Source organism: Lethenteron reissneri, chromosome 60 (assembly GCF_015708825.2).
Source record: "Lethenteron reissneri isolate LAM-NWPU_2019-01 chromosome 60, ASM1570882v1, whole genome shotgun sequence".
In the NCBI taxonomy this organism is placed as follows: Eukaryota; Metazoa; Chordata; class Hyperoartia; order Petromyzontiformes; family Petromyzontidae; genus Lethenteron; species Lethenteron reissneri.
The window spans coordinates 2,382,454-2,409,603 of NC_083838.1; the positions used below are offsets into that span (position 1 = coordinate 2,382,454).

At 47.7% G+C, this 27,150-nt stretch overlaps 1 protein-coding gene across 2 annotated transcripts; it reads left to right on the forward strand.

Moving 5' to 3' along the window:
- Nucleotides 1-4,339: 4,339 nt before the first annotated feature.
- Nucleotides 4,340-27,150, forward strand: LOC133357902 (85/88 kDa calcium-independent phospholipase A2-like). 2 transcript variants are annotated; one of them, XM_061576076.1, is made up of 16 exons: nucleotides 4,340-4,464; nucleotides 4,967-5,149; nucleotides 5,949-6,173; nucleotides 7,558-7,738; nucleotides 8,843-9,031; nucleotides 10,592-10,657; nucleotides 10,981-11,089; nucleotides 12,259-12,336; nucleotides 15,198-15,243; nucleotides 18,079-18,296; nucleotides 18,514-18,661; nucleotides 20,468-20,577; nucleotides 22,119-22,297; nucleotides 23,405-23,560; nucleotides 25,252-25,325; nucleotides 26,573-27,150. In XM_061576076.1, exons 2-16 carry the CDS (start codon nucleotides 4,977-4,979, stop codon nucleotides 26,739-26,741), a joined length of 2,121 nt encoding a protein of 706 aa, XP_061432060.1. In that variant the 5' UTR covers nucleotides 4,340-4,464; nucleotides 4,967-4,976; the 3' UTR covers nucleotides 26,742-27,150. The 2 variants fall into 2 exon arrangements, with proteins under 2 accessions (XP_061432060.1, XP_061432058.1); XM_061576074.1 differs by lacking the exon at nucleotides 4,340-4,464 and having other exon boundaries at nucleotides 4,833-5,149.

Sequence of the window (27,150 nt, forward strand, 5' to 3'; positions counted from 1 at the left end):
ACCTGGTCTTCACCTGAGAACGGCTGTTTGCGTTGTGGCCGAAACGTCGTGAGAATTATTTTATTATGTTTTATTTTTATTATTTTATTATTTCCCTTCTACGTGACTTTACCGAAAGAACCAAGAAGACGTTTGAATTCAATTCAGCTCTCCAAGCTTCATTCGGGTTGAACTCCCATTGTTGAAGGTTAAGCGCATGGCTCTAAAAGGACTTGCATGACTTCAGGCGATGACAAGCGACGTTATAGAGGTCCTGATGATTGGGAAGGTGGCTGTTTTTCTAGATTTCCAGGACTTCCCGGAGGGTTGTAGCGTTGTGGCGGATTGGTGGGAGTGAGATGTGTGGACAGAACGGGCAGCCATGTTGTTGGAGTCGACTTGAGGGTTCCAGTTGTAATGAGAGCGCCGTTGCCTGGATATCACTGGTCAACAACAACATTTTTTTTTTCTGGCCTGGACTTTTGCAGCTGTTCCAGACTAATTTCAGGGTGCTGATTCCAAATCTGCTCTCAGATTTGCTCAATCACATCTCATTTTATGCTATCGGCATACCACATTTTCATTGATTTTACCCGAAATTAACTCTGTCGCTTATGATTGCAAGTTGTTGCGAGTCAGTGACTGCTTTAGTGTTAAAATATAGTGCTGTATTTTTAGGATATTGTGTTTATAATATCATTTTATGTAGATATCCACATTTTTTAAATATTTTTCTTCTGCAGTTTTTATTGAAAATGCAATATTTGCTATCTCAAAAACCTGATGTGATAGACAAAAACAGATTTGGAATCAGCACACCAAAATTACCTTAAAACCGTTGGAATACCTTATGCCAGAAAAAGTGTGTTGACCAGTGTTATCAGGGGGGAATATAATTACCTTACAGGCCCAGGCTTATCTCAATAGTGGGGTTTCTATCTAGGTGAAAGGCGGGTCCACCAGGGAAGCCTCGAGAACATTCGGGAAGGTTCCAGGAGGGGCGTGGCCAGAGGCGGGGCTGGGCCCCGGGAGGTGGATATAAGCGGGACCCCGAGCAACGCAAGGGGTCGTTGATACAGCTATCGTGCTGTGACGGTTCCACCTGAAGACGGAAGCTTGTGTTGCCTCCGAAACGTCGTGATTTTAATTTTATTTTAATTTTCTACCTACGTAACTTTACCGAAAAAAACCTAAGAATATGAATCCTTGCAGTCACGAAAGCTTCAAATCTAGAAGCAAGGGGTCGGTGCGCGAAGTCTGACGAGGAGCCCCGCCATCTCCACCGACCACGTGGCGGCTCGTTCTCCGGCCGCTCACTCGTTCCCTGGCGCACCGTCAGCCAGCGGTGTGTCAAAGAGCAAGTGAGCGCCACGTGGCGCGGGGCAGCGTAGCCACCCGAAGGTGGAGTCCGTATAAAGAAGGAGACGGAGACTGTGGATGTACCAAGCTTTATTTGAAATGAACCTACGAAGTACTTGCCGTGTCCGAGACCACTCATTACACAGTGATACACCGCATTGCAGTATTCAGTTGCACATCAACAAGTCGAGTGTGACTACTGGTTCATACTGGTGCACAATACCCGGCTACAGAATACACCGTCGTTGATGTCCATAGCATTGGTGCTGATGCACCAGTGCTACCAGTTTCTGGACCAGTTTGACCCTTGTTTTGGTCTTGGCAGCTACCTTTCTTTAGGTGGTTGTGGAATGTTAGCATATGGTCGTTTCGCACAGTGTTGCCGCAGATGGTTACTTTCATAGTGTGCCTGGCGCTCCTATTATCAAGATGAAATGCATCGACTGTTGTCTTGTTTGGATTTGGTTTGAGCCTCTATTTCCGGAAATATTCCCCCCATGGTGTTTAGGTCTGCTTCAGAGTGAATTCGATGTTGTTGAAAGTGGAAAGGTCATCCGCATATACAAATTTTGCGTGATCCTGTTGGTGACATGTCGCTCGTATAGACATTGAAGAGCATCGGCGTGAGTCCACTGAACCTTGTGGCAATCCATTGTTGAAGAACCAGAGTGAGTTGTATTTCTTGCCCTTTATAGACTCGCAGCCGCTGATTGGTCAACATCGGAGGTGTTGGAGATACCACAGAGAAGCGCTTGAGAGATGCTGCCCGAACCGGCGCCACCAAATTTTTGCCAATTTTTATGGTCCTACATCGCGAAGTTTGGCCAACTTCATTAATGAGTGTTGATACACGTGTGAAGAAACCAGAGTACTTGTAGAAAACCCACACGTCTGAGATGGGGGTAACACTTAATCCCCATACAGATGGAGTACAGTTGGAAATTAAACCCACGTGCTGTACAGCCATGATAGCCTGTATATCAGTTCAACTTTCGTGCCTTTTTCCTTCAGCTATTCGGGATTTGGCAACATCGCATGCACGGGGAGGGGCATTTGAGCAGTAGAGTCGCAGTGTTTTCTTTTCAGTCATGGGATCGAAGCGTCGAGTGAGTGGAGGAAGTGAGAGCAAGAGCCAAAGGAGGAAAAAAACTTCGCGTGGCTCAAAAGTAGATGTTTTGGATAGACTTGCTCGTGGTGATGGTGCATCTGCTGACCACCACCACCATCATCATCACACCCCTATCATCATAAGCATCCAAGGAAAACAAAACTTCCAAAGCTACAGTATCATTGATGTTTTATTGTCATTTCCTGATTATATTTTGTTGTATTTGTGTGATTTATTTGTACATTGTTGTACAATTTAAGTACAAAACCCCGATTTGCGGCAGTAATGCGTTCCTGAAAGTTGCGATGACGAATATCGAAACGACGTAAATGAAACAAATTTGCAGGGTAGGTGGTGGGGGCAGAGGCCAAGGTGATAGATAACGAGAGAGGATGGATGATGCTGTCAGCAACGTTAGCGTGGGTTAAAGCGCCGTGAATCAGGTATCGGTATTAATTGACAAGGTATTTGTGAAATGAAGCGAAAGGGGTAGATGTAAAAGTGGAAATTACAGTACAGGCTTAATGCTACGAAATATTATGTTCTCTGGTACATTCAATCAGAGACAGGAACCTATCTCCAATCCCCCACCACCCGACCACCCCACCCATATAAACGTAGTGTCTACATTCGCAAATTCTACTTCGGTGCAGATTTTCAAGAACCTAACCCTCCCGGATATCGAGGCCTTATCATACCTGAACATGACTCCGTTTGAATTCAGAATCGGAATCGTTATTTATCCTGGAGAAATCCAATGAGCTATGCAGATCCTTTTCACAGATGTCCATTTGGGGTGGTCGGAAAGTTACAACAAACGATACACAAAACGATAGTACAAAGTGCAGTATAGGAAAGATAATAACATTTTAAAAAATATTAGATAAAGTATATAAGTTAAAATTGCATAAGTACATAGAGCAGCAAAATCGTCCCGCTACTGTGAAGACCTGGCAGGGCCCTCCTGAAAAAAGTCTTGACACTCGGTGAGTCTTCCCAGGGAAAGCAAGCATCAACAATACAGAAATTAATTCCTCACAATGGAACACCTCTCGGCTCTGCCGACTCTGCATATACAGTGCGTGAATTGGCAAATGGGTGACTGTGATTTGTACAAGTTTTTTTTTTTAAACAAAATGTTAAGCGGCCACATCTGAGATGTCAACAGGGGTTTTTTTTTAATTGCACAAGAGCTTGTGGTGCAGTCTGTTACCCTAGATTATATCGACCCACACACTCCTTTAGCCAGCCCGCCCTGTCCCGCTTTTCCCGTGAATTATAACCAAGGGAGAGATCGGCTAAATAGACAACAATAAAACATAATAAAGGTCGGAGACGATCAGTAGATACTCAGCGTTGTGTTTTGTCCACCAGAGAAGTGGGTGACACCACAACTTTGGAGCACCAGAGGTCTTTGAAACGGCAAAGCGTTATTTCAAAGTGTTTTTCCGAGGGGCATTTTAATATCTGCAACAAAGACACACCCTTATCACCCTCCACATCACACAACATCTCAGCTCAGTCCCTTATCACGGAATCCACCCCAAATGTAAATGATAACAGCAGCTTATATCGAATAACATTGAACATACGTATTATTTAACAAGAAACATGTTTATATTTTACATAAAACATGTAATGCCTCCTACATTTCCTAGTTCCTGAGAGTCCTTCTAAAACGAAACAATGCGTACAATGATACGCGCGATTCATCAAAGGTAAGCTCACACTGGCTACAATCCACAGTCCAAACGCTTGCCCACACATAATAGCTCAAGGGCAAGGCTGACATCACGTGAACTGTGAAAACGTGGGAGGATATGAGGAAGTGTATTGCTAACCATGGCGAGAAAAGTCAAACCCTCCTCCTCCCCATCACGTCCGTGTGGATTCCTGGTGGACTGGACGAATATAAACGTGTGATCACAAAGTTTTCGGACTTACTTTGCCGATCGCCACCATCGGCCCTGTCTTCGTCCACACAGAGGAAGCACTCGAGACGCCCTTGACCGGTGGAGGTGAGTAGATGTGTTTGCTCAGGGTCAGTGGTGAGTACTCGGGGTGGTGGTAGTGAGGGTGATGAAGGTTGTGGTGAGTACTCACTGCAACGTACTGAATTTCGATTGAAAGCTTTCGTGACTGCAGGGATTCATCTTCTTGGTTCTTTCGGTAAAGTCACATAGAAGGGAAATAATAAAAATTAGAAAAATAAAACATAATAAAATAAAATTCTCACGACCTTTCGTTTCATTCTATTATTTCCATTCTACGTGACTTTACCGAAAGAACCAAGAAGATAACAACACATTGTTCTTTATAATGTATTATTTATTGTAGTGATTATTTTAAAACGTTTACCAAAATAAAGCATGATAATCGACACAGTGTTTAACGCCCGTACACCGCGTGACGATTTCATTTGTTTTTCCGCATCGGGTGGCGAAGGGGTCTTAACGGTCAGATCACTGTGTACGTGGCCTCACGCTATACAAAATCTTATAAATTGGTGACACTCCGTAGGTGACACGCCATGGACAACATCCCCAAAACGACAATCTCGTTGGAGTATGAGCTCTTCTCTGCTCAAGATCTGGGAGCCTCCGTGCTAAAGCTGGAGGCCGTGACCCTGCACAAGGTTGGAGCAGAGTCGCCCACTTTCCATGGGGTGATGAAGGCGTCGGAAGAACCCGAGCGGTGGACGAGGTGAGGACGGCTCGGTCCGTGCACTTTCCACGTCGCTCGCTTCACGCAAAGGAGATGCTCCCAGTCCCACGCTTCCACGTGGGGCAGCAGGGCAATGGTGGTGGCTGTGCAGTGGTGACGCTGGTGCATCACAGCAAGTAGGGGCCTGGGTTTGATTCCCAACTCGGACCACCTTTCTACATGTTTTGAGTTTGTATGTTATCCCCCATGTTTTGCATGGGGCTCTCTGGTTGCCTCCCATAGCTAAAGAAAAGCCCACAGTGTAAACGGTACTGGCCAAAACCACATCCCAATGCTCTAAGATTACCCGCAATTTACCAATTTTAGATCTCACACACAGCAGCAACATTGTGCCCCTCCTGAGAAAACTTGGCAGAACTCTCCTGAGAAAGTCTTGAGACTTGGTGAGGCTTTCCTGGCTAGTAACAATAATAAGTGAGATGAGGGTGCTGTATTGGGTGAGATGAGGGTTCAAGAGCAGATGAAACAGGTGATCGAGTCATCAGCTTCACAAGCAAGACATCTAGAGGGTACGAGCCCATCAGTAGGAGGAATGGCCAGTGGGGAATTATTCCGGTACAAGGAGACGGATAAGGGAGTGATAGAGGGGGAGATGCGAGTAAGGAAATAGATCAGGATCACAGAAGAGTGGCAGGGCTTGTGCAAAACACACCGGATAAAATATCACCGGCGAGTTTGTGTTCTAATGCCAGAACGTGGATCGTCGATGGATATCTTTGAAGTTGTTTTCCATGTGGGCCCCCTCCCACCTCCCCTCGGCCACTACTCGGCGTCGCAGAGTGTTCACGGAGCATGACGAGGGCACGGCGCGGGAACTGGCGGAACGACTGGACGCGTCCCTCCGCCCGTTCACGAGCTGTCCGCGGGAGGACGACGACCAGCAGAGACGACGCAAGCTCCTGGCCGTCGCCCGGTGCCTCCAGGAGCGGCCGAAGTGGACGCTGGCGCACGTGGCGGCCTACTGCGGCCTTCACCAGGCCCTGTCTCATGCCGAGGTCTGCAGGTGGGTGCGGCGGGGAGGCCGCTGGACACAAGCTGAAGCGAGGCCACATCCCATCACATACGAGTTTAATCCATGACAAACATTTTTTATGTTGCATTTGGCTGGGTCATTCCTAGCAGCGTGCTTCAGCCGCACCGAACCTCACAAAAATAATATTCAGGGCCTATCCTTGGCTCCTCCCACCCTCAACCAGTATATATACAAGGACTGTTTTCTTGGAATTTCTCTTACTTGATACAGCTATCGTGCTGTGACTGTTCCACCTGAAGACGGAAGCTTGTGTTGCCCCGAAACGTCGTGATTTTTATTTTATTTTTATTTACTTTTATTAATTTTAATTTTTTACCTACATGACTTTACCGAAAAAACCTAAGAATATGGCTGGGTCACGTAGCCCACATGCCCAGCCACCACATGACCAAGCAGCTCCTGTTTGACCCATAAAGGGGTCTCAATGGGCATGGCACAGGCTGGAGAAATAATAGAATGATACGGTACAGGAGGATGTGGAGCTGAGTGGACTTGCCGATGACGGTTACCAGCGATGTCAAGATCGGCCTGTGGAGGAGGCTGGTCAAGGACACTGCTGGGCAGTTGGAGGCAGTTCGCACGCGTTCAATTGCCACTCATAGCCAAAAAAAGTACGAGGTCCTGGGGAGGCAAAGTGACCAGGCATTGTCATAGCCACTTCACCAGGTGCTCGCTAACAGCACTTGCCGCAAGTCTGTTAAAAGCTTTATGGGGGAACTTTGTTTTTGAGTCTAGCGTGAGTTGGCACAATGGGCGGTGCATCTCTCAGTCATCTCAGCCATAACACCCGGGTCTGTCCCGTGACCTCACCCACGAAGTGTGTGACATGTTTATGCCTGTGTAGCGGTCAGCACGCTACACTACGAACCCAGCGACTCGAGTTCCATTCCTACTCACGGCCGTCAACACCAGTGGCGAATATCAGAACCGGTCCTGGGACTCTCCTAGGCCGACTCAAGCCTCAAATGAGTACCTGGTGCGGTGTGTAAACATCACCACTGGGGAGTCAAAGAATGCCGGGCATGGTCCTGGCCACCCACCCCCTCGTGTGTCTTCAAAAGTGCTACTCCTGAACAGCATTTGCCTCAAGAAGTCTGTTAAGGCTATACAAGGGACTTTTCGATTTAAAGCTTTCGTGACTGCAGGGATTCATCTTCTTGGTTCTTTCGGTAAAGTCACGTAGAAGGGAAGTAATAAAATAATAAAAATAAAACATAATAAAATAATTATCACGACGTTTCGGCCACAACGCAAGCAGCCGTCCTCAGGTGTGGCCGAAACGTCGTGAGAATTATTTTATTATGTTTTATTTTTATTATTTTATTACTTCCCTTCTACGTGACTTTACCGAAAGAACCATCGACGAGCCGGAGAGCGACTACGGCTGCACCCCGCTGATGATGGCTGTGGAGGCGAAGCAGGTGGCGTGCGCACGTGGGCTGCTGGGTCTGGGCGCGCGCGCGGAAGTGGCGGACAAGCAGGGGAACATCGCGGCGCACTACATGGCCTCGCAGGTCAACGACGACGTCGCCATGGTAACGCAGCATCTCCATCACGACACCTGACGACCAAGGCGTTGTTACTGCGCTTGTTTGCTTGCCCTGGAAAGCCTCGCCGAGTCTCAAGACTCTTTTCAGGAGGGTGCTGCCACGTGTTTTTGCGGTGGTGGGGGGGAGGTGATGTTGCTGTGCAATTGTTGAACCTATCGTTCTACAACTTTTTGACTACTCTGACGCTGCTTAGAGATCATCCCCAATGATGAAAAATCACCGACAAATTACTCGATTGGGATTGCAAAGACAAACATCCCCCAGTAAAGCCTTCAAAGACTTTTGGGGCAAGTGCTGTTAGCATGTAGGACCTATGAAAGCAAGGTCAGCCCAAAACAACACCAGGGCCTTCACCACCGTGCACAGATTCTGAAAGCGCAAAGCAACACACCCCGCACACCAAAGACTGTTGGGGCAAGTGCTGTTAGCGAGTATCTATGAAGGCCGGCACGGCACAAGAAGGGGTGGGTGTCCAGCACCACGCCCGGCCGCCTTTGTTTCCCCAGTAGTGATGTTCACAAACACACTGCACCAGGTACTCATTTGAGTCTGAGTCGACCTCGGGGAGGCCCAGGACCGGTTCAGATAATCGTCACTGGTGTTGGTAGACGTGAGTGGGCATCAAACTCTGGTCTCTGCCAGGTTTGTCACGCACACACACTCACACTTTGGGGCCGTCCATGAATGACGTCACGCATCTGGGGGGGGGGGGTCAGACATTTGTGACGATGTGTGACGAGGGGGGGTTTGAAAAATGTGACGTCACATCAAAATGCACAACTTTAAATAAATATAGACAACACGTTCTACTTAATTAAATCGACTTTTTAATAAATGTTTCTCCTACAACATCAGAGTGCAGAGCCACATTAAATACGCACTACAATGACAATAGTTTAAAGCGATTTGAAGCGTGTTTTATATTTTTTTTGGGGGGGGGGGGCAGAGCTTTGTGACGTCATATTTGACGGGGGGGGGTCTGACTTTTTGTGACGCCGTGTGACGAGGGGGGGGGTCAAAAATCGTCCAAAATCGCGTGACGTCATTCATGGACGGCCCCTTTGTGCCTCGTCCCCTCGGCGGCGTCAGCTGATCTACGACCTGGCGGAGGGCGGCGTTGAATGGCTGGGTGCACGCAATGGCGCCGGCAGCACGCCGCTGCACGTGGCCGCGCGTGCCGGGGCGCTCTCCGCCATGATCGCGCTGCTGGCCAATGGCGCCGACTTCGACGCGAGAGACGAGGCCCACGGAGACACGCCCCTGCACGTGACCATCAAGGTGAGACATCCACCTCCTCCTAGACCCCTCCCGCTAGTTGCGTCACGAGCGGCGGGGGTGGGGCGCACCTTGCCCCGCCCCCCGGCGAGTACTACCAAAACTTTGGCTTCTGTGTGTTTATTTCTAGATTTGAAGCTTTCGTGACAGCAAGGATTCATATTCTTAGGTTTTTTCGGTAAAGTCACGTAGGTAAAATTTTTAAATTAATAAAAGTAAAATAAAATAAAAATCACGACGTTTCGGAGGCAACACAAGTTTCCGTCTTCAGGTGGAACCGTCACAGCACGAGAGCTGTATCAAGTGAGAGAGATTCCAAGAAAACAGTCCTTGTATCTGTGTGTTTGTGTGTGAGCGCGGTGGTCTGTGTGTATGCAGTGGGTGTCCATCTAGGACCCCGTTCAAACCCAAAGTCGGCCCTGTCTCTCTCCTCCCGTCATAAAATCTAACGAAGAGGACAGGTCGGCTAAATAGTCTATATATATAAAAGGGAAATTTGTGAATGTGTGTCTGTTCGAAATGTTTAGCATACTTCCCAACATGCAACAAACTTGAAATTTTGCATGTGGGTAGCTTCCAGACTGTACACAATGCAAAAAGTATCAAAATATACTTTTGGGGGGGGGGGGGGGGGCGCAATAATGGATATATTTTGCACGGCAAGTGAGCGGTGACATCACATCTGTGATGTCACCCGCATGCGGCACGCAGTGTGCCTGCTGACGTCACGCACCCCCCCCAAACCCTCCGCGTAGGCCGTGTGTTAATCCAAGACAAGAATCCAAGTCTCTGGCAAAGCCGGGTAGTAAAGCTAATCAACAATGAAAATAATAAAGTTCAGAGACGATGAGTAGGTGCTACTCGTTGTGTTTTGTCCTCTGGATAAGTGGGCGACTCCGCAGCAGCTGTGCACTAGAGGTTTGTGGAATGGCTAAACTTTATTTCAAATTGTTCTTCCGAAGGGCATTTGTGTATCTGCAATAGCGACCAAACACACCCTCCACATCACAGCACCACGGCTCAATTCCTCAGTACGGGATCCACCAAAATCTCAAATGGGGGAGTGCCCCGTACTCTATAGCGCACGTGGGGCTCGGGGTCGTTTCCAGGGTCACAATTGCATTCCCTTAATGTAAAAAAACAAAACGAACCTGGCTACTCGTAGCTGTTAACAGCGCACAATAATGCGTGTGATTAATAACAGGCGAGCTGACACCACTTAAAATTGCAGCTGGGGTTGGCATCGTCTCCACGCCTCCTGATGCCGAGGGGAAATGGGTGAAGTTCAGGACTGTGGCTCATACAGCTGCAACAGCTGCATTGGGTATGCGTTGCAGACCTCCCTAAAGACCCTGGCTGAAGGATGAGGTGTTCCGGTTGGTTGAGAGAAAACAACAGTCAACCCATGGCATTCATCACTTCACGTGGCCTTAAAGTGCACGTAGCCCGACACAAGCGCCGTAGTGACATCATCGCCACGTATTGGTGAATGGCAGTTATTGTTGTTGTGTGTAATAATTTGCGTGTAGATATTTTGTGCGATGATGCTCCATGTCTTTGCAGAGGATCGTGCAAAGCATGCGCGACAGCTGCAGCTCAAGCGGCGTCGGTGAGGGTGAGCATGTACAGGTGAGATCCACGTCTGCGTGTCTATGTCATATGGCTCCAGCGGACGCCTCTCATGCAAGAGCCGCCAGGTGAGTGCAGGCGAGGTCTGCGTGCTCTCGTCTGTGAAACGGCACTAGTGGATGCCTCTCGCGCGTGAAAAGCCAGGTGCGTGCAGGTGAGTACCTGGGCGGTGTGTGAACATTGCCACCCGGGAGACAAATTCGGCCGGGAATGGTGTTGGCCACCCACCCCTTCGTGTGCCGTGCCGGCCTTCATAGGTATTCACTAACAGCACTTGCCCAAACAGTCTTTGGTGTGCGGGGTGTTTTGCTTTGCACTTTCAGAATCTGTGCACGGTGGTGAAGGCCCTGGTGTTGTTTCGGGCTGACCTGACGGTGGAGAATAAAGATGGACATTCGGTGTGGGACCTTGCCGCAGACGTGCACGCCGGGGGTGAGAGACCGGGACACGGCCCGCTTCACCGCACGCATCACCGCATAAACAACTACAACAGCCGCCATACACCACTAATTCGCAGTGATGTTACCATGGCGCTTGTGCCAAGCTAAGTGCACTTTGAGACCGTGTGAAGTGTCGAAGGTTCGCTGGCACAGGTGGTCACGGGATAGACCCCGGTGCCATGGGTTGACTGACAGATGACTGGCAGATTCACCAGCTGTGCCATATGCTGTGCCAACTTGCTGAATTTTATCCGCCCGGCGCTCTGCTCATTTTTGTGAGCGTCGCTCGTCTGCCGTTCGCTGTTGTTGGAGACGAAATAGCCTCCATACGAGTGAAATTGTATGTTTTGTATGAACTAATGGAGAGAAAGTAAAAACTCCACCCAGAGATTTGGGAATCGAACCCAGGAACCTTAACGCTGTGAGGCGAACAAATACTTTATTAGGTCGCACTCCTTACACACAAAGTGCTTGCCACAAATGAACCACAATCTTGCTGACCTCGTCAAGGAGCATAAACCATCACGCAAATTCTGGTAATCCCTCGCAGCAGCGGCTTTTATCTAGTCATCAAAAGAAAGATGGCCACTGCATCACGCGCATTAAGATATATTAGGAAGCCACTGGACCTATGCACTTTTAAATCTAGATAGAAAACGTATTTCTTTAGAACTGATATTGTGTTTAGTTTGTTGCCCTTTGTCGGCACCTCTGATTATCGCGGTTGCCTACGTACAGTGCGAAATAAGTTCAACATCCATAATTACAATACCCTCCCCCTCTCCGCCTCAAATCACTGCACCTGAATGAATTACATGATGGCGTCACCCTGCTGCTGCTCGTTTTAAGACCGGGAGCTAGAGGGGAGCATCACTATTCTGGAAAATTGCCCGATAAAGCTGGATGTAATTACCAGAGAAACGTCGTACTCAATTTTTTAATGATGTTGATTCACTCTTCAACACACCGGTGGGCTAAAGTAGTGAACTATTTGTCCTTTGTAAACGTGACACATTTTTTACTGTTTGGCCGTGTCGGGTGGTGGAGGGTTACGACACATTTATAAATAACGCGATCTAACCCAAAAACCTTTATTACGAGGCAGGAGTGTTGTCACCACTGGACGGCCGCCTTGTGACGATGTTTGTTGTCGTTGTGCAGGCGTGAAGGACCAGGTGTTGTCGCTGCTGCGACACGGAGAGGCCTACGCACGAGCATCAGCTCCAACTCCAGTCTCAGGTGTGAGTCGCCACCTGATTATTTCATGAAGGTGATATGAATTTCAACATGTGTAAGATGTTGTGTCATGCACCCTCCACTCCACCCGGCACGGCCAGAGCCATGATCTTCGGAACTAATAACTGCTTAATGTATCTTGATTTGAAGCTTTCTGCAGGAATCCATACTCTTTGGTTCTTTCGGTAAAGTCACGTAGTTATAAATAAAATGAAACAAATCACGACGTTTCGATCGCATTATTTCTAACTACGTGACTTTACCGAAAGAACCAAAAGAGTATGCGTAATGTATGTATGTTCAACTTCTTTCGTGCCGTACAAAGCCGACCGTGCTAATTGGAGGTACGGGGGGGGGGGGGGGGGACAAACTAAACACAAAAAGCAGTTCTAAAGAAATTAGTTTTCAAGCTAGATGATTTAAAAGTGCATAGCTTTGGGGCTTCCTAATGTCGGAAGAGCATTTCAGACAGCGACAGAACTTAAGCCACTTCGTTGAGCTATCATTTGTGATAGCCAAGTCGCTTCTGAAGAAATAGCTATTAGCTCAGTGGGCTTTACCTGGTCAAATGTTTCGTTTGTTTATTTCGTGATTTGCTTACCTTTCCTATACTTTAAACTTGTATTGTCTGCTCTGTACCTCTTCTCCCTGCAAATCTTAAATGGGGGAGGGCAGGTCAGCGAAAGACATAAATAGAGTTCGCAGTCGACGAGTAAGTAACTCTCCGTTGTGCTCTGTCCTCCGGAGAAGTTGGCGAAACTATTTCAAAGGTCGAAACTATTTAAAAGTGTTCCTCAGGCCAATTGTGTTTCTGCAATGGCGATCAGAAAAATTCTGTCACAAAACCACATATCAATTTCTCAGCATGAAATCCGCCCAAATCTCCATTATGATAACAGCTGTAGTGTGTCAGAAACCAGGGGAGACACGAGTTGAGGCAACACGATATTTATGAACACTCTTTCTACAGGGCCCTAACACAAAGGGGTAGCGGTCCCTTTCACCCGATACCTGGGGAGCTATGGCCTCCGGACTACACGGGCCAGAATACTGGGACCACGCTAATTCCCAGTCCTCTGGCTAGGGGCCCTAGGGGAGGCTATGCTGAGCCAACCATGCCAGGGTCTTCGGGTCCTGAACACTGGCCTCACTCAGCTTCGGCCCTTAGAAAGACGACAGAGCTTGGGTCCAGGGTCGTATCCTCAGCCCAGGTCTTCGGTCTTCAGCTTGGAAGTGACTCTCTCGATCGTTCAGAGGTCCGTGTCTTGCTCCGCCCCGGCCCCGCCTTCCTTCCAGAACCTTCCACCGGGTCCTGGAAGGGTGACGTCATCCCCCAGTCCCCCCTCCCGGGGTTTGGGGATTGTGTCCCAGGATCCGTTATCCCAGAGATCAACGTTGGCCCCTTTGGCCATAGTCCTGTAACGTAGGTGTAGTCACTCTTCCGCCCCCTGTTGACCCAATAGTGATGCTACCCGCTGACAATATGGGGAGTGCGGACTAACGCCTCTACATATGCAACAACTATTCTTTCTTACATAATGTAACCTCTGCAAAAAAGATTCCGCTCACCCCATGAGCTCAATGTTAAAATCAGGGTCTAAGTCAGCAATTTTGTGCCGTTCCCATGAACAGCACAATGCTACACAATAACACAAAATGTTGTTAACTATCACAACTTGTATTTTCAACACCAAAACACTCGAATAATCTTCCAGCTCCATCAAAGATGTTGATTCGAGTTGAATTTTATAAAAATAAACAAGTTTTATGAAAATAAACAAGCTCTAGGGTATAATTAAATAACGAATCACGCGGCCGATTTCCAGCGCAAAAAAAACATTCAACTAAAAAAATCAGTGAACATCTCGTACCTGCAAGTGATCAGAAACATCCTCCAAGTTCACAATACCGCAGTTGAATCCGTCTGTTAATTGGATTGAGCGCTGGTTTTAATATCCTCGACCGAATTATTTTAACTATTTAAATATTGAAATCAACTATAACATCAAAGTATAAATTCGTGCATATCTTCATTGCCACCAAAAACGAATCAACAGTCAATTAACATTCTTAATTTGAAGCTTTCGTGACTGCAGGAATTGCTCTTTGGTTCTTTCGGTAAAGTCACGTATCTTTATACGTGACTTTACCGAAAGAACCAAAGAGTAGTCAATTAACATTACGGAGTTCCTGTCAGGCGATTGACATTCAAGTAAGCTATACATTATTACATACCTATCAACCCCTTATCAGTGCATATCTTATTGCAGACCAATTCAGACCTTATTGGTCACCCCGTGCCCTTATAAATGTCAACGTTCATCCTACAAAGTCCCATCACAAGGGAGAAACACAAAAAATATATTTTTGTTGCCCATATTGAAACGGCTGTACGCTGTATGGACCTGAAAACTCAATTTCACTGTACAAGAACACGGGGTAAACAGTATTGGTTTGACATGTACAGTGAGGGAAAAAAGTATTTGATCCCCTGCTGATTTTGTACGTTAGCCCACTGACAAAGAAATGAACAGTCTATAATTTTAATGGTAGGTTTATTTGAATAGTGAGAGACAGAATTGCAACAACAAAATCCAAAAAAACGCAAGTCAAAAATGTTATAAATTGATTGGCATTTTAATGAGGGAAATAAGTATTTGACCCCTCTGCAAAACATGAGAAGTGAGTTCCATGCACATTTCCACCATCGATGCTGAGTGAATCCAGACCGTGTTTGACGCTCGAACTACGGACGGTGGCATCAGACAGCTCACATTGATGATGATGCTACTACTGCACACAGCAGACAGAGAGAACCCACAGCACAGACCACATCACTGTTTATTTCTGTTATTATGGACCAGGACTCAATGACCCCAGTGCTGCTGCGGATGAAGACGGCAAAGAAAGGTATTTTGTTGGGATCTTGTCCTTTTAAAATCTGCTCTGTTTACTGAAATAATTTGTGACACTGCTTTTATTGATTGCAATCGCCTCCTCTGAGCCCAGCCGATCAAGGGCCAAGAATAGATTGGCACATCCTCACGCCATCGCAAGTCTCCCCCTCCTGTCCTCGTTACAAAATTCCTACCGGGTTTGGATACGGCTCGGGATGGCAGCCCTCATCATCCAGTAGTGTATTTAGAATAAGTATAACCAGTAAAAACAAAGTTTTTCACTATAAATCCTTTATATGCATGGCGGCTAGAGTCCTCTCGTCCTCTGGCTTGAGATGGCTGCCACCTATGGGTCAGATGATTGTCTGCAGTATTAAACAATTGGTAATTAAATATAATATTTTTGTCCTATAAAGTGTAACATTTTTGAAAAAAAATTTCACGAACATTAATTGTCACGCACAACGAGTCTGTGTGCAAAATGTCAATTCGATTGGATCATGGGAAGTGGGTTAAAAAACGACCGAAAGATTTACACGGTCGTAAGCAAGCAAGCACGCAAGCAAGCAAGCAAACTTAATATAAAGGATTTTAAAATGGCCGCGCTCAATCGTGATGTCGTATCATTGTGAAGCAGTAGCCTCACACGGAGCTCTGGCGACCACTGTGGTTGTATCGACTCGGGTTGTTAAATGACAAACGGTTATGTATGTGTTGAACCTCTTGCACTGTACGTAGCCAACCACGTTAATTAGAGGTGTGGGGGAAAGATAAACTAAATACAAAAACCAGTTTCATATAAATTTGTGTTCTATCGAGATGTAAAAGTGCAAAGCTCGATTGGCTTCCTAATATCGTAATGAAGAGCGTTCCAGATGGCCGCAGAAGCGCATGCGAAAGTGCGTGTTGAGGTGACCGTCTTTGTTCAATGGCTAGCCAAAAGCCGCTCCCGCGAGGATATCCGGAAAACTGGGAACCATTCAGCCAACTTGACGTCACCTCGTTTGTGCATTGAGTTTTTGAGCCAGGCCAGAATTGGGCAAAGACGGGACAACCACTAGTCATGATGATGTATATATAGTTTAACACTTGTGCTTTTGCGGCCAATATCATCCTTAACAGGTTATGGGTTAGATCACGTAAATATATAAATGTGTCATTAAACCCGCCACCACCCGATACAGCCATATTTGTGATCTGGCTGTCGCCCGATGAAGCTAGTTGTAATTACTGGTGAAACGTCACTCAGATTGTAAATGTTGTGGCTTGGCTCTCCAACACACCGGTGTGCTGTATTAGTTTATTGATGTTAAATGGATCACTACAGCGTGTAGCGCCAAGTGCCGTTGAAACAGGCGCAGAGGCTAACACACCGTGCAGTACCATTCAGTGGGCCACTAGGGGCATGGTACTGGGTGCTAGCAAGAGAAAGCCTGATGAGTCCTACCGACAGAGTAGGGGATTGCAGCCTCCACCAGCGCCGCAAGGAATTAACACAGAGTGGGCCACCGGGAGAGTGCAGTGGGGAGCGGCTGGTGGTAGGGGCCATGTGAGGACGAGTCACTCCGGCACGTGATGGGCCGGGGTGAGTAATGTGGGCCAAAGGTGAACGAGGGGGCACGGGGGGGTAGCTGAGAATGTCTAGAGAGTTCCCGAAAGAGGCGTGGTTAAGAGCGGAGTCAGAGAGGGAACAGGTGTGGTTTAGCGGGAATATTCTGGATGTAGGGCGCGGCCGAAGGTGGAGCCAGGCCGAGCCGAGAGAGATAAAAGGGAAGCCCCGATCACAGATCCGGGCTGTCTGCAAGTGAAGTGGAACCCAGGTGCTACGTCTTCGACATCGTGGATCAGGCAGCACGTTGGCTGCTCTGACCCGATTATAGTTATCCCGTATGCAAGAGAAATAGGTGTATTATGGTCCTATGCGTAACAAGAGTAAGAATAGGTGTGGAGTGTGATGGACGGAGGCAACACGTTTATTTAACAACTCCCTCTTCGTCCCCCTTGGTACCCTGTCTAGGTCACGTGCCTTCTCGAGTTCACACAGAGTAGCACGCCCTCACTTGCTCTCCTCCAACCCCCACCAGAACCATGCCCCCCTATGTCCAGCTTCCATGTCAACCTATGGTCTGGTGGCAGAGAGGACTCCCGAAGTGCGTTTCCACTCCTGCGACAGTAGCAGGTGCCATAGTGACACCCATAACCTCACGACAGGTGTATTTAGTCCCGTGTGCAACGGCGTTGCGTAAAGTGTAGAATAAACGTTGTTGCCTCCAAAATAGTGTCTCTGAACGACTCGCTACACTAGTAACAAATTGGCATGTTTTGTTTACGTGACAAACCTTGCGAATTGGATGTGTTGGGTGTTGGCGGGTTTAACGACATTTATATGTTTATGCGATTTAACCCCAAAAAATACCTGTATTATGGATATATAAACAATAAACTATAATTAATTATACATCAATGCAGGGGATGCGCTGCAGACAATTGAAAATTAAATACAAGCCACAATACTTCGATTGTGGCCATGCAAGACAAATTATGGAGTAGCCAGTGGCGAGATGTTAACTACCTCGCCTGGTATGAAGGAGGTCGTGGGTTCGATCCCGACCCTGACGCCTTCATATTTAGAGGTTGCATGTTCTCCATCGTCCAAATGTTGAAACATGCGTTGAGATTATTTGGCTGCTGTAAATTTCCACGTGATAAGCCACTTTGTTGGGCTAACATTTGTGACCAGGTCGCTTCTGAAAAACAGCTATATAGCTCAGTGGGTTTTACCTGGTAAAATAAAAGTTACCCCGACCCTCGTGGTGACTCGGTGACTATCTCTGTGCACTCGTTGCAGCGTCACGGGCGGCAGTGGTGATGGTGGTGGCGCAGCACCTGTGCTCGGTGGGGGAGGCCGCGTGCTCTGCATGGACGGCGGTGGCATTCGGGGCCTGGTGCTCGCTCGCATCCTTGATTTCCTCTGGCGAAAGAACAATCAGCGGAGCTTGGCTGAGCTCTTTGACTGGGTGGCCGGTACCAGCACGGGCGGCATCCTGGCAATCGGCATAGGCCTTGGTAAGTCCTCGTCTTCCCTTATCATCATCATCACCACCATCATCAAACTCTAGCAGAGCAGTGTGTTACACCGTGTTATTAGAGAACGGCCTACGGAACCGGATATCAGAGCTACCTCTGAGATCCCCTTCTTAAAAGGATCCTCTGGTTTACAAGGAAAACTTGCCCTTTGAAAGTGCTTTTTGGTTTTTTTATAACGTTGCTTGGTTTGTTTCAGGATTTCAACCACCGAAAATAATAGAGACGTACTTCCAATTGAAGGACAAAGTGTTCCGAGGAGCCAAGCCACATTCCACCATAAAGCTGAAAGAGGCCATGCAATTTATATTTAAGAAAGTTAATCTTGGATCCATCACACACCCAAGGTATCAGCATCTCAACTAACCTCATGCATTACGCGTCATCATAAACACCTAATTCGAGATCCCTACGTGACTTTACCGAAAAAACCTAAGAGTATGAATCCTTGCAGTCACGAAAGCTTCAAATCTAGACCTAATTCGAGACTCAAATATCACACCACCTCCTGGCTTTTACATTGCTCCTCGAAGACACTGGTGGTGTAAGCATCAACCGCATCAAAACATTAACAGACCAATGCGCACCATATCTCCTTCATAAATTGAAAATTTAAGGACACAAACCACAGTAGTGTGATTGTGGCCATTCAGCCCAAACTATCGACCATGGTAATAGAGCCACTGTCGTCTGTGCTCCCTCAACGCAAGAATAGCAAAACTATATTAATTCTCTCTCTCTCCTGCAGGTTTGTCGTCAATCACAAAACAATCAACCAGCTCGCATCACCCCGAAAGTTATCCAACCACGCAATAAAGTATTGACTCTGGTACTCTTCCAGCCTCATGCCAGAGCAGCTTACAGCCTCAAGACTCATGGGCTCTGATGCAGTGAGCAGCTTGCAGCCCCCTGAGCCAGACTCAGGAGCAGCATGCAGCCTCAGACTCCCAGCCTCCGTACTCTGCGGTACTGCAGACGACGAACGCCCGAACGCCCATAGCTCACAAGTTGCAGAAATGTGTAGGCATGGGAGGTTCATCAACAGCAAACGCTCCCTCCTTGAAATCGGATGGCAAATGCAGGGCACGGTCACCAACCCAGACACCATGATGGCTGAGATTGGCCGAAATACGCTACTTCCTGAAACACCAGAACCTATTTATGAAGATTTACTATTTCAAACGCACTGATTGAAACACTGAATCTGTCGATACAATTCCTGTATCACCCTGCCTGAAACACTGAACCTGTTAATATAATTCCTATATCAAACAATCTACTTCAAATCTCAGCTCCAAGACTCTCTCTCTGCCTGAATGATTCTGAAACCACCTGTGAATAATATTTATCCCGGGCTATCTCCCTGCCTGAAAACTGAAAACCGAATATATGATCACGATCATGTACCCAACCTGTACTTTTAAAATGGACATCCTCAGGAATCACTTTACCAAGGCTACACCTGTTGAAAGGGATGGGGGGGGGGGGGCTCGCAAAGGCAGCTACACAGCACTAAAGCATTGGTTACCCCAGCATGTAGTGTTCTTCTGGGACACTTGCACGAAAGCCCAAATACACACACACAGTACTTCAAACACTCATACACCGCGTTACAATTACATTTGTTTTGGGCTGCGTAGGGTGGTGGAGGGCTCTTAACGACACAACTTTGGTCAGATCGTGTGACCTAACTTACTCCGTGTCGAGTTGCTGCATTCAATACATCCCAGACACTGCTGAGTGAACCTGGGCGGGCGCTGCAGTGGTGAGATGTTACCTACCTCGTCTGGTATACAAAATGGCGTGGTTCGATCCCGAGACCGATGCCTGTATATTTGGAGTTTGCATGTTCTCCCTGTGGTCATGTGGATTTTTATCCGAGTCCTCCGGTTTTTCCTTCAGATAAAAAAACATGCGTTTCGAGTCTTTGGCTGCAATACATTTCCACTCGCTTCTCAAAAAGAGCTACACAGCTCAGTGGGCCTTGCCTGGTCACATAAAAATAGTTAAATAGAGTTTCGTGTAGTTTAGAACCTGCACAGCCAAAAGCTATGAGATGCCTAAGCGAGAGATGGCCATGCTTAGCATTTCTATAGATGTTAGCTCAAGTCCCATGAGTGTCTCACAGTCGCACATGGCTCTCCGCGTGACAGGGTGATGGTGACGTCCACCAAGGTGGATATTTTACCGGTGGACCTGATGTTGTTCACGAACTACAAACATCCTGATGCAGAGACGTGCGGAGACTCCCCCGGTCTTCCAGGTGACGGAACATCACGCAGCTCTGCATTCAGATTCACAATTCTTAACATCTGTATATTAACCAGTTACGTAACATGCAATCATCGCTAAGAATCCTGTATTATTGATATTGGGTCGGCTTATGCCTGGCTCTGGCTCAAGTAAGCCAGCTCAAACCCACCGCTCTTAATTCAGGTCGACTCCAGCCGTGCTCAGGATTTCCATGAGCAGAGCCTGAGCCGAGCCACAGGTGAAGCCGCCCACTCGCTTGCTGGCTCGTCTTTGGAAGTGTAGCGCTGTAAATGGGCTGCACTTACCTGCAGTAGCAGACAGGGCCCACCAGGGGCAGTGCCGCGTACCGGCATGGGGGTCGCTACTAGGGGTCGGCACGGTTTGAACCGACTCAAACTGGTTTCAAATTGAGAAAACCAAACCAAACCAGCGACGACTGAACCAAACCAAACCAAAACCAAACCAAACTAAGCTAAACCAAACCTCTTGAGTTGGCTTGAACCGAAAAGATGCGCGGCAAACAATATTCGCATTCAATACAAATATCAAGTGTATTAATCGCTAATTTCTACGCAGGCTTTCTTCATATTGAGATTCACTAGCAAGTACTGGACGACGATGTCGTCCACAGCCATCTCCTCAAGCTTGGCACGCCCAATGTCCTTGAACGCAGTGTGGTAGTTCAATGGCAGTGAAACCCCAACACTAGGCAACATCCGCGCCCACGAGCGCACACACATCTCGGCCTTGAACGTGCACTTGTGCAGGTTTGGTCGGTCGAGAAAGGAGCGCTTGGCGGCCGAGTTTGCTCTCTCGGAGGGCACGGACGACGCCGGGATAGGCAAATAGTCGAGGGCCACGCGTCGTAGGCGCGGGTACTTGCCGCCGTACAGCTTCCACCACTCGACAACGTCCATGCTCAGGTCCTGAGTCGGCTCAAGCAGGAAGCGGTCGACCTCGGAGGCGGCGCCGTCATGAGCGTTGGGCGCGTAGACCATGTCAAAGAGGATGTTAATGCCGCCACGCGGCGCCGCCTTCGGCGCCGCGTCCGTCGTCAACGCTGGGTAGCACTGGTTGAGAATGTCCGTCATCATGTCCTTGATATTGCTGTACTCGGCCTTTACAACCAACCAAACTAGTTTGAGCCGGTTCCACCCTGTCCGAGCCAAACCGAGTCGGTTTTCGTAGCCCCAAACCAAACCGAACCAGTTCAAACAGAGCCAAACCAAACCGATTTGGTTCGGTTCAAACCGCGGTTTGGTGGTTTGAGCCAAACCGTGCCGACCCCTAGTCACTACGTTCCGCAGCCCAAAAGCAGGAGGGGGCTACGGGGTGTTCTGGGTTTTACCTATGATTCCAGACTTATGAGCTACCCTGTATTAGAAGCAGTGGTTTAACACGACCACACTCCGAACTGGTTTCAACATTTTAGTGTCTCATCAGCACAATCGGGCCAGTAGAGCGAGCGGTGTGAGGAGTTCCTGGAACCCTCGCCGGAGGGGCTCCCTAGAACTCGCGCTGTTGTGATGGTCTTTCTCGTTGTACATGCAGATCCCATCTACCGTCGCATGTCGGACCTTCTCGCGTGGCAGGCGGCCACGTGGACCTGCTCGGCACCATTCTTATTCTCGCCGATCTATGACCTGGTGGACGGGGGCCTCCTGGCCAACAACCCCACCATGACCATGCTGGCGGAGGTCTACCACCACAGCAGAGGCTTGAAGTCCAAGGCAAGGCCTAAAACTAAACTGTTTCATTTTACTAGGTTAAAGCCCACTCAGCTGTAAGTTCTTTTTCAGAAGCAACTTGGCCACATTATAGCTCTAAGAAGTGGCTTATTGCGTGGAAATGTATCACAGCCAAATACTCTAAAAGCACGTTGATTTAAAATGTGGAGTGAAAAACCGGAGCACCCGGATAAATATCCACGTGATCACAGGGAGAACGCATAAACTCCAAATATACAGGTATCAGAGTCGGGACCGAACGCACGTCCTCGCCACCGTGGTGCCACTTCTGGCAGAGCTATTGACGTGCCAGACTACTCGTTAACGTACCAAAGCATTAGGCTGCCCAAGGGGGGGGGGGGGGGATACAGGATCAGAGCCGAGTGGTGACACTCGCGTCAAGCAACCAGAAGGGGCATGGGTTGCTTGATTTCTGACTCAGGAGCCTTCCTGTGTATGGAGTTTGTATTTTCTCCCCCCTGTTCACCGTTTCCCTCCCATAGCGATACAATAACGGACAAATTGTAACTGGTATTGGCTAAAACTATATTCATATGCTGAAAAGTTATCTGTACATTACTGAAATGGGAATTGCACACAGCAGTAGCAACATCGCCCCCTACTGCAAAACTTGGCAATCTCACCCACTTATGATATTACATTTTTATCACACTTGTTCACCCAGAAAAGCTTCACCGTCTCAAGGCCTTTTTAAGGAACGTCTTGCCACGTTTTTCCAGTAGGGGGCGATGTTCCTCGACACGGACATGTTTGTTGGTCTCGCAAACTAAACTAAAACTATTTTTTTTATTTTACCAGGGTAAGGCCCACTGAGCTTTATAGCGCTTTTTCAGAAGCAACTTAGCTATCACAAATTATAGCTGAACGAAGTGGCTTATCACGTGGAAATTTATAGCAGCCAAAATGTGGACGACCCGGAGAAAAATCTATGCGACCACGGGGAGAACATGCAAACTCCAAATATACAGGTGTCAGGGTTGGGATTGAACCCACGACCTCCTGTATACCAGGCAAGGTAGTTAACATCTCGGCATCGTGGTGCCCACGACGCTGTGTTCACGACCGCTGGTTTTCCCCGTGACGTTCCAGGAGCCGGGTCTGGACAAACCCTCGCTGAAGGTGGTGCTGTCGCTCGGCACTGGGAAAAAGCCCACGGTGGAGGTCGGGCCACCATTCCCGACCTGCTTGGGGGAATTGTTCTTTCCAAGTATGCTTGTAAAAGTGTTCAACTGCGTCATGTCTGTCGTAAGTATAACCCCCGAGCAGCTCGCACAATATACTCCGCTGCCGACGGGCGCATTGCAATGTGTGGCAAGGTGCACTTTAATCCTTTCCCGTTCTGAGACGTCTGCAATTTGCAGGGCGGGTGTCCCGTTCACCGCTGAATCTCGGAAAGTGCAAGCGGTTCAGCGTTTAATTGATTTAGAGAGGCGTAGCGCCACTGTTTTCCCAATACATTGTACTCACCGCAGAGAACTGTTTCGACACGACTGCACTCCATGATAGCTGGAATTTTACTTCTGATTCCGTTCAGAATCGATTTGATTCTGTTCAGAAATGATTCCTTTCCGATGATGTAAATGTACATAATTGTAATGGAATCGTAAGAAAGAAGTTTTGTCCCGTTTCGATGACTAACGTCATCTAACGTCACTGGAACGGGATATACGTATGTTGAACTTCTTTCGCACCATACGTAGCCAATTGCGCTAATCGGAGGTGCGGAGGAGGGACAACAAAAACAATACTAACAACGGTATTGCTACTGGCCGCCATCACTCCTCAAGGGCAGGGCGATCATCGCCAAGGAAGGCACCGCTGTGTTGAGCAGATACAGTCTGCAGTAGTTTCATGGTCGGGGTGGTGCTGCTGTTTGTTGTGATCGCAGTTGATTAATTGCGGTGCAATTCTTGAGTTTGGAAAATTTGAATAATTATTTCAGCACACAATGGCATACTCGTTCTGCATTCAGAATGACAGCAAGGATTTACAAGATTCACTGTGAAGGCAGGCGGAAAGTATATTACGTGCTAATACACACACCGCAGTAGAAACCAGGGCTGCCTGTCTGATTCAAACCACTACCCTCTGCAACGAGCAGCCAATGCGCCACATTGCGTGAAGCCACGGAAATCCAGAAAAGGCCTGCACATGCAGATATGCCGAGACATAGCCTGATCATAACCAGCCTGAAAACATATTTGAAAACGTCTTTGACAGTCTATATTAGTATCTGCTGCCTATAGTAGTATCTCCTGACCCTATAGTAGTCACTATCATAATAGTATCTACTGACTCTAAAGTAGTATCTAGCACTACAGTAGTACCTACTGACTCTATATTAGTACCCACTGACTCTACAGTAGTATTTACTGACTCTATAGTAGCATTTACAAACATAGGAATCAAGTTAAGTAAAACCGTTGAAAAAGTGTGATTTTCTTAGTTTACATTGGACCAAGGGCAAAAACAAATAGCGAGTTCTCGTCTGGGAGCTTAGTGTGTTGTATCTGTGTACTTGTTGAAACACACACCCAACAGTTTGTCAGTAAAAGTGTTACAAGGATAGGCGTGCACAAACAGACAAAAAATGACATTGATAGGTAAGACTATTTATTGTAGTCATTGTTATAGAACTTTTACCATTTACCCCCTGATGTTCACTCGTACCAGGAACATACCCCCATTTTTCCTTTTGGAACAAGGTTTCTGCATTCGCGAATTCTGAATTTGCGCGCGTTTTCAAGAACGTTACTACTCGTGGATAAAGAGGGTTCACTGCACGTGGCTAATTATTGGAGTGGTATTTTGTGAGGCTTTTCTGGGTAAACATGCGAAATAATAATATTAATAATAATTACCTACTGTGGCTCTCAAGAGCAAAGCAATGATGTGTTTGTTGAGGCTATACGGGGCGTCTTTGTCTTTGGGTATAGATGACCATCACAGAGGCACATCAGCTGAAGGCCGCTAAGGGATGGTGTCACAGCATCAACGTGCCTTTCTTCAGGTGAGATTCCTGCGGATCTAATGGGGACAATAACACGGAAGACAAATCACGCACACGCATGGCAGTGGAGTATTTGTGACAACACTCGTGCGTCACATTGAGAAGGGGCCTGGGTTCGATTTCAGACTTTGAGTGCCTTTCTGCGTGGATTTTGTGTTTTCTCTCCATTTGTTTTGCACGAGTATCCTCGGTGTTTTCCACTTACCTCCCCACAGCTAAAAAAACCCAACACAAATACATGTAAATAATTAAATTGGGGTCATACACAGCAGCAATATAGCCCCCTTGACTGACAACTTGTCTGGACCCTCCTGAAAAAAATCATGAGACTAAGGCATTGTCGAGTCAACAAGCGCACTGAACACATTCCTGCGGAGGGAGCTGGTAGGAACGTTGGGTTGCTCGGTCAATGGCCTGCAGGGTCAACGGCGGCGTGGTGTATTCCGCAAATATGCCCGACAGTGAGGGCTGGCACAAGCCGGCGTGAGTAGGTTAAACGTTGAGTTTTATAAGGGCACCACGGGGTGACCAGCCCCTCCCCACCCACCCCGCACCCAGCCCCTCCCCACCCTGCCCCTCCCCACCCCCTCCTCCCCACCCAGCCTCTCCCCACCTTCCCCTCCCAACCCAGCCCCTCCCTCCCCACCCAGCCCCTCCCTGCACGACGGACACAATAATCCCCTGTGGGCTGGTGTAACCAGGAGGTAAAATATATGTTTGCATTCAAAATAACAACCGTTGCCACTGCAGTTTCAGATTAGAGTGCGTCTGGCGTTTTCTGTAACTGCTCCCTCTTGTTGTGAAATGTATTTAAGGCGGTGGTTCTCAAAGTGTGGTCCGTGGAACCAGCAGTGGTCTGCGAAAGGTCCTCCAGGTGGTCCGCGCGGCTGTGATGCAAACGCAGGTCGATCCGGAAATATTGACAATGTTTCCACCATTTGTTTCGGACATTAATATTTAGTAATATTTAATAAAATAATTAAGTTCGGTAAACTACCCTTATTAAAGCATTCTAATCCTTATAGCTGCGTTTATTTTGTTTTTGTATGTTCCGGTAATACGAATCATTTTGTATTGCTGGTATTTAGATAGAGAAGTGAAATGCGGGTTGTCACCAGCGTTGGGGGGGTTGGTGGTGGTCCGCGGAAACGTTTGCATCGGCCGAGTGGTCCTCAAGCCAAGACAAGTTTGAAAGACACCGCATGAAGGTGAACAGCGTCGCTAAACTTTTTTGTGTTCCGTTGCAGGAAGAACCCCGAGTTCGAAGACCTTGTCAAGATTGATGAGACGGACAACACAAAGTTGCTGCAACTCATAAAGGAAGTGGATGACTATATACTCAGTGATTTGGATAACATGTCGCACATCGCAAAGCTGTTGTCACCCTCCGACGTGACGACTGGCTTTACTGCATAATCAAGCGGCAGCTACCAGTAAGGCCAGCACGTTTACTCACTTTGCGCCATCCGCCACTGTTAAACGTCATGGCGGGAATCCTGATTATGTTTGATCGTCGCCTCCCAGCGCTAATAATAAACTACGTTCAGCCATGAATACACGATAGCTCAATTATGTTTTAAGTCACAAGATCAATTTAATAATTTACATTGGGAGGCAGGTTTGGTGTCGGCAGCGCAGTGGTGATGCCCGTGCCTCACAGGAAGAAGGGTCCTGGGTTCGATTCCCAATTCAGGAATCTTTCTGAGTGGATTTTGTGTGTTCTCTCCGTCTATTCCGCATGGGTTTCCCCACTGGGTTCTTTCGTTTTCTCCCATGGTTAAAAACCCCACAATGTAACTGGTATTGACCATAAACATTCCGGTGC

Excerpts from the sequence above, each read along its gene's own strand:
- LOC133357902 (XM_061576076.1), top strand. The coding sequence starts at position 4,977 with ATGGACAACATCCCCAAAACGACAATCTCGTTGGAGTATGAGCTCTTC. Across the intron at positions 15,244-18,078 it reads GATGAAGACGGCAAAGAAAG|CGTCACGGGCGGCAGTGGTG; the intron begins GTATTTTGTTGG and ends CACTCGTTGCAG. Across the intron at positions 20,578-22,118 it reads AGACTCCCCCGGTCTTCCAG|ATCCCATCTACCGTCGCATG; the intron begins GTGACGGAACAT and ends TTGTACATGCAG.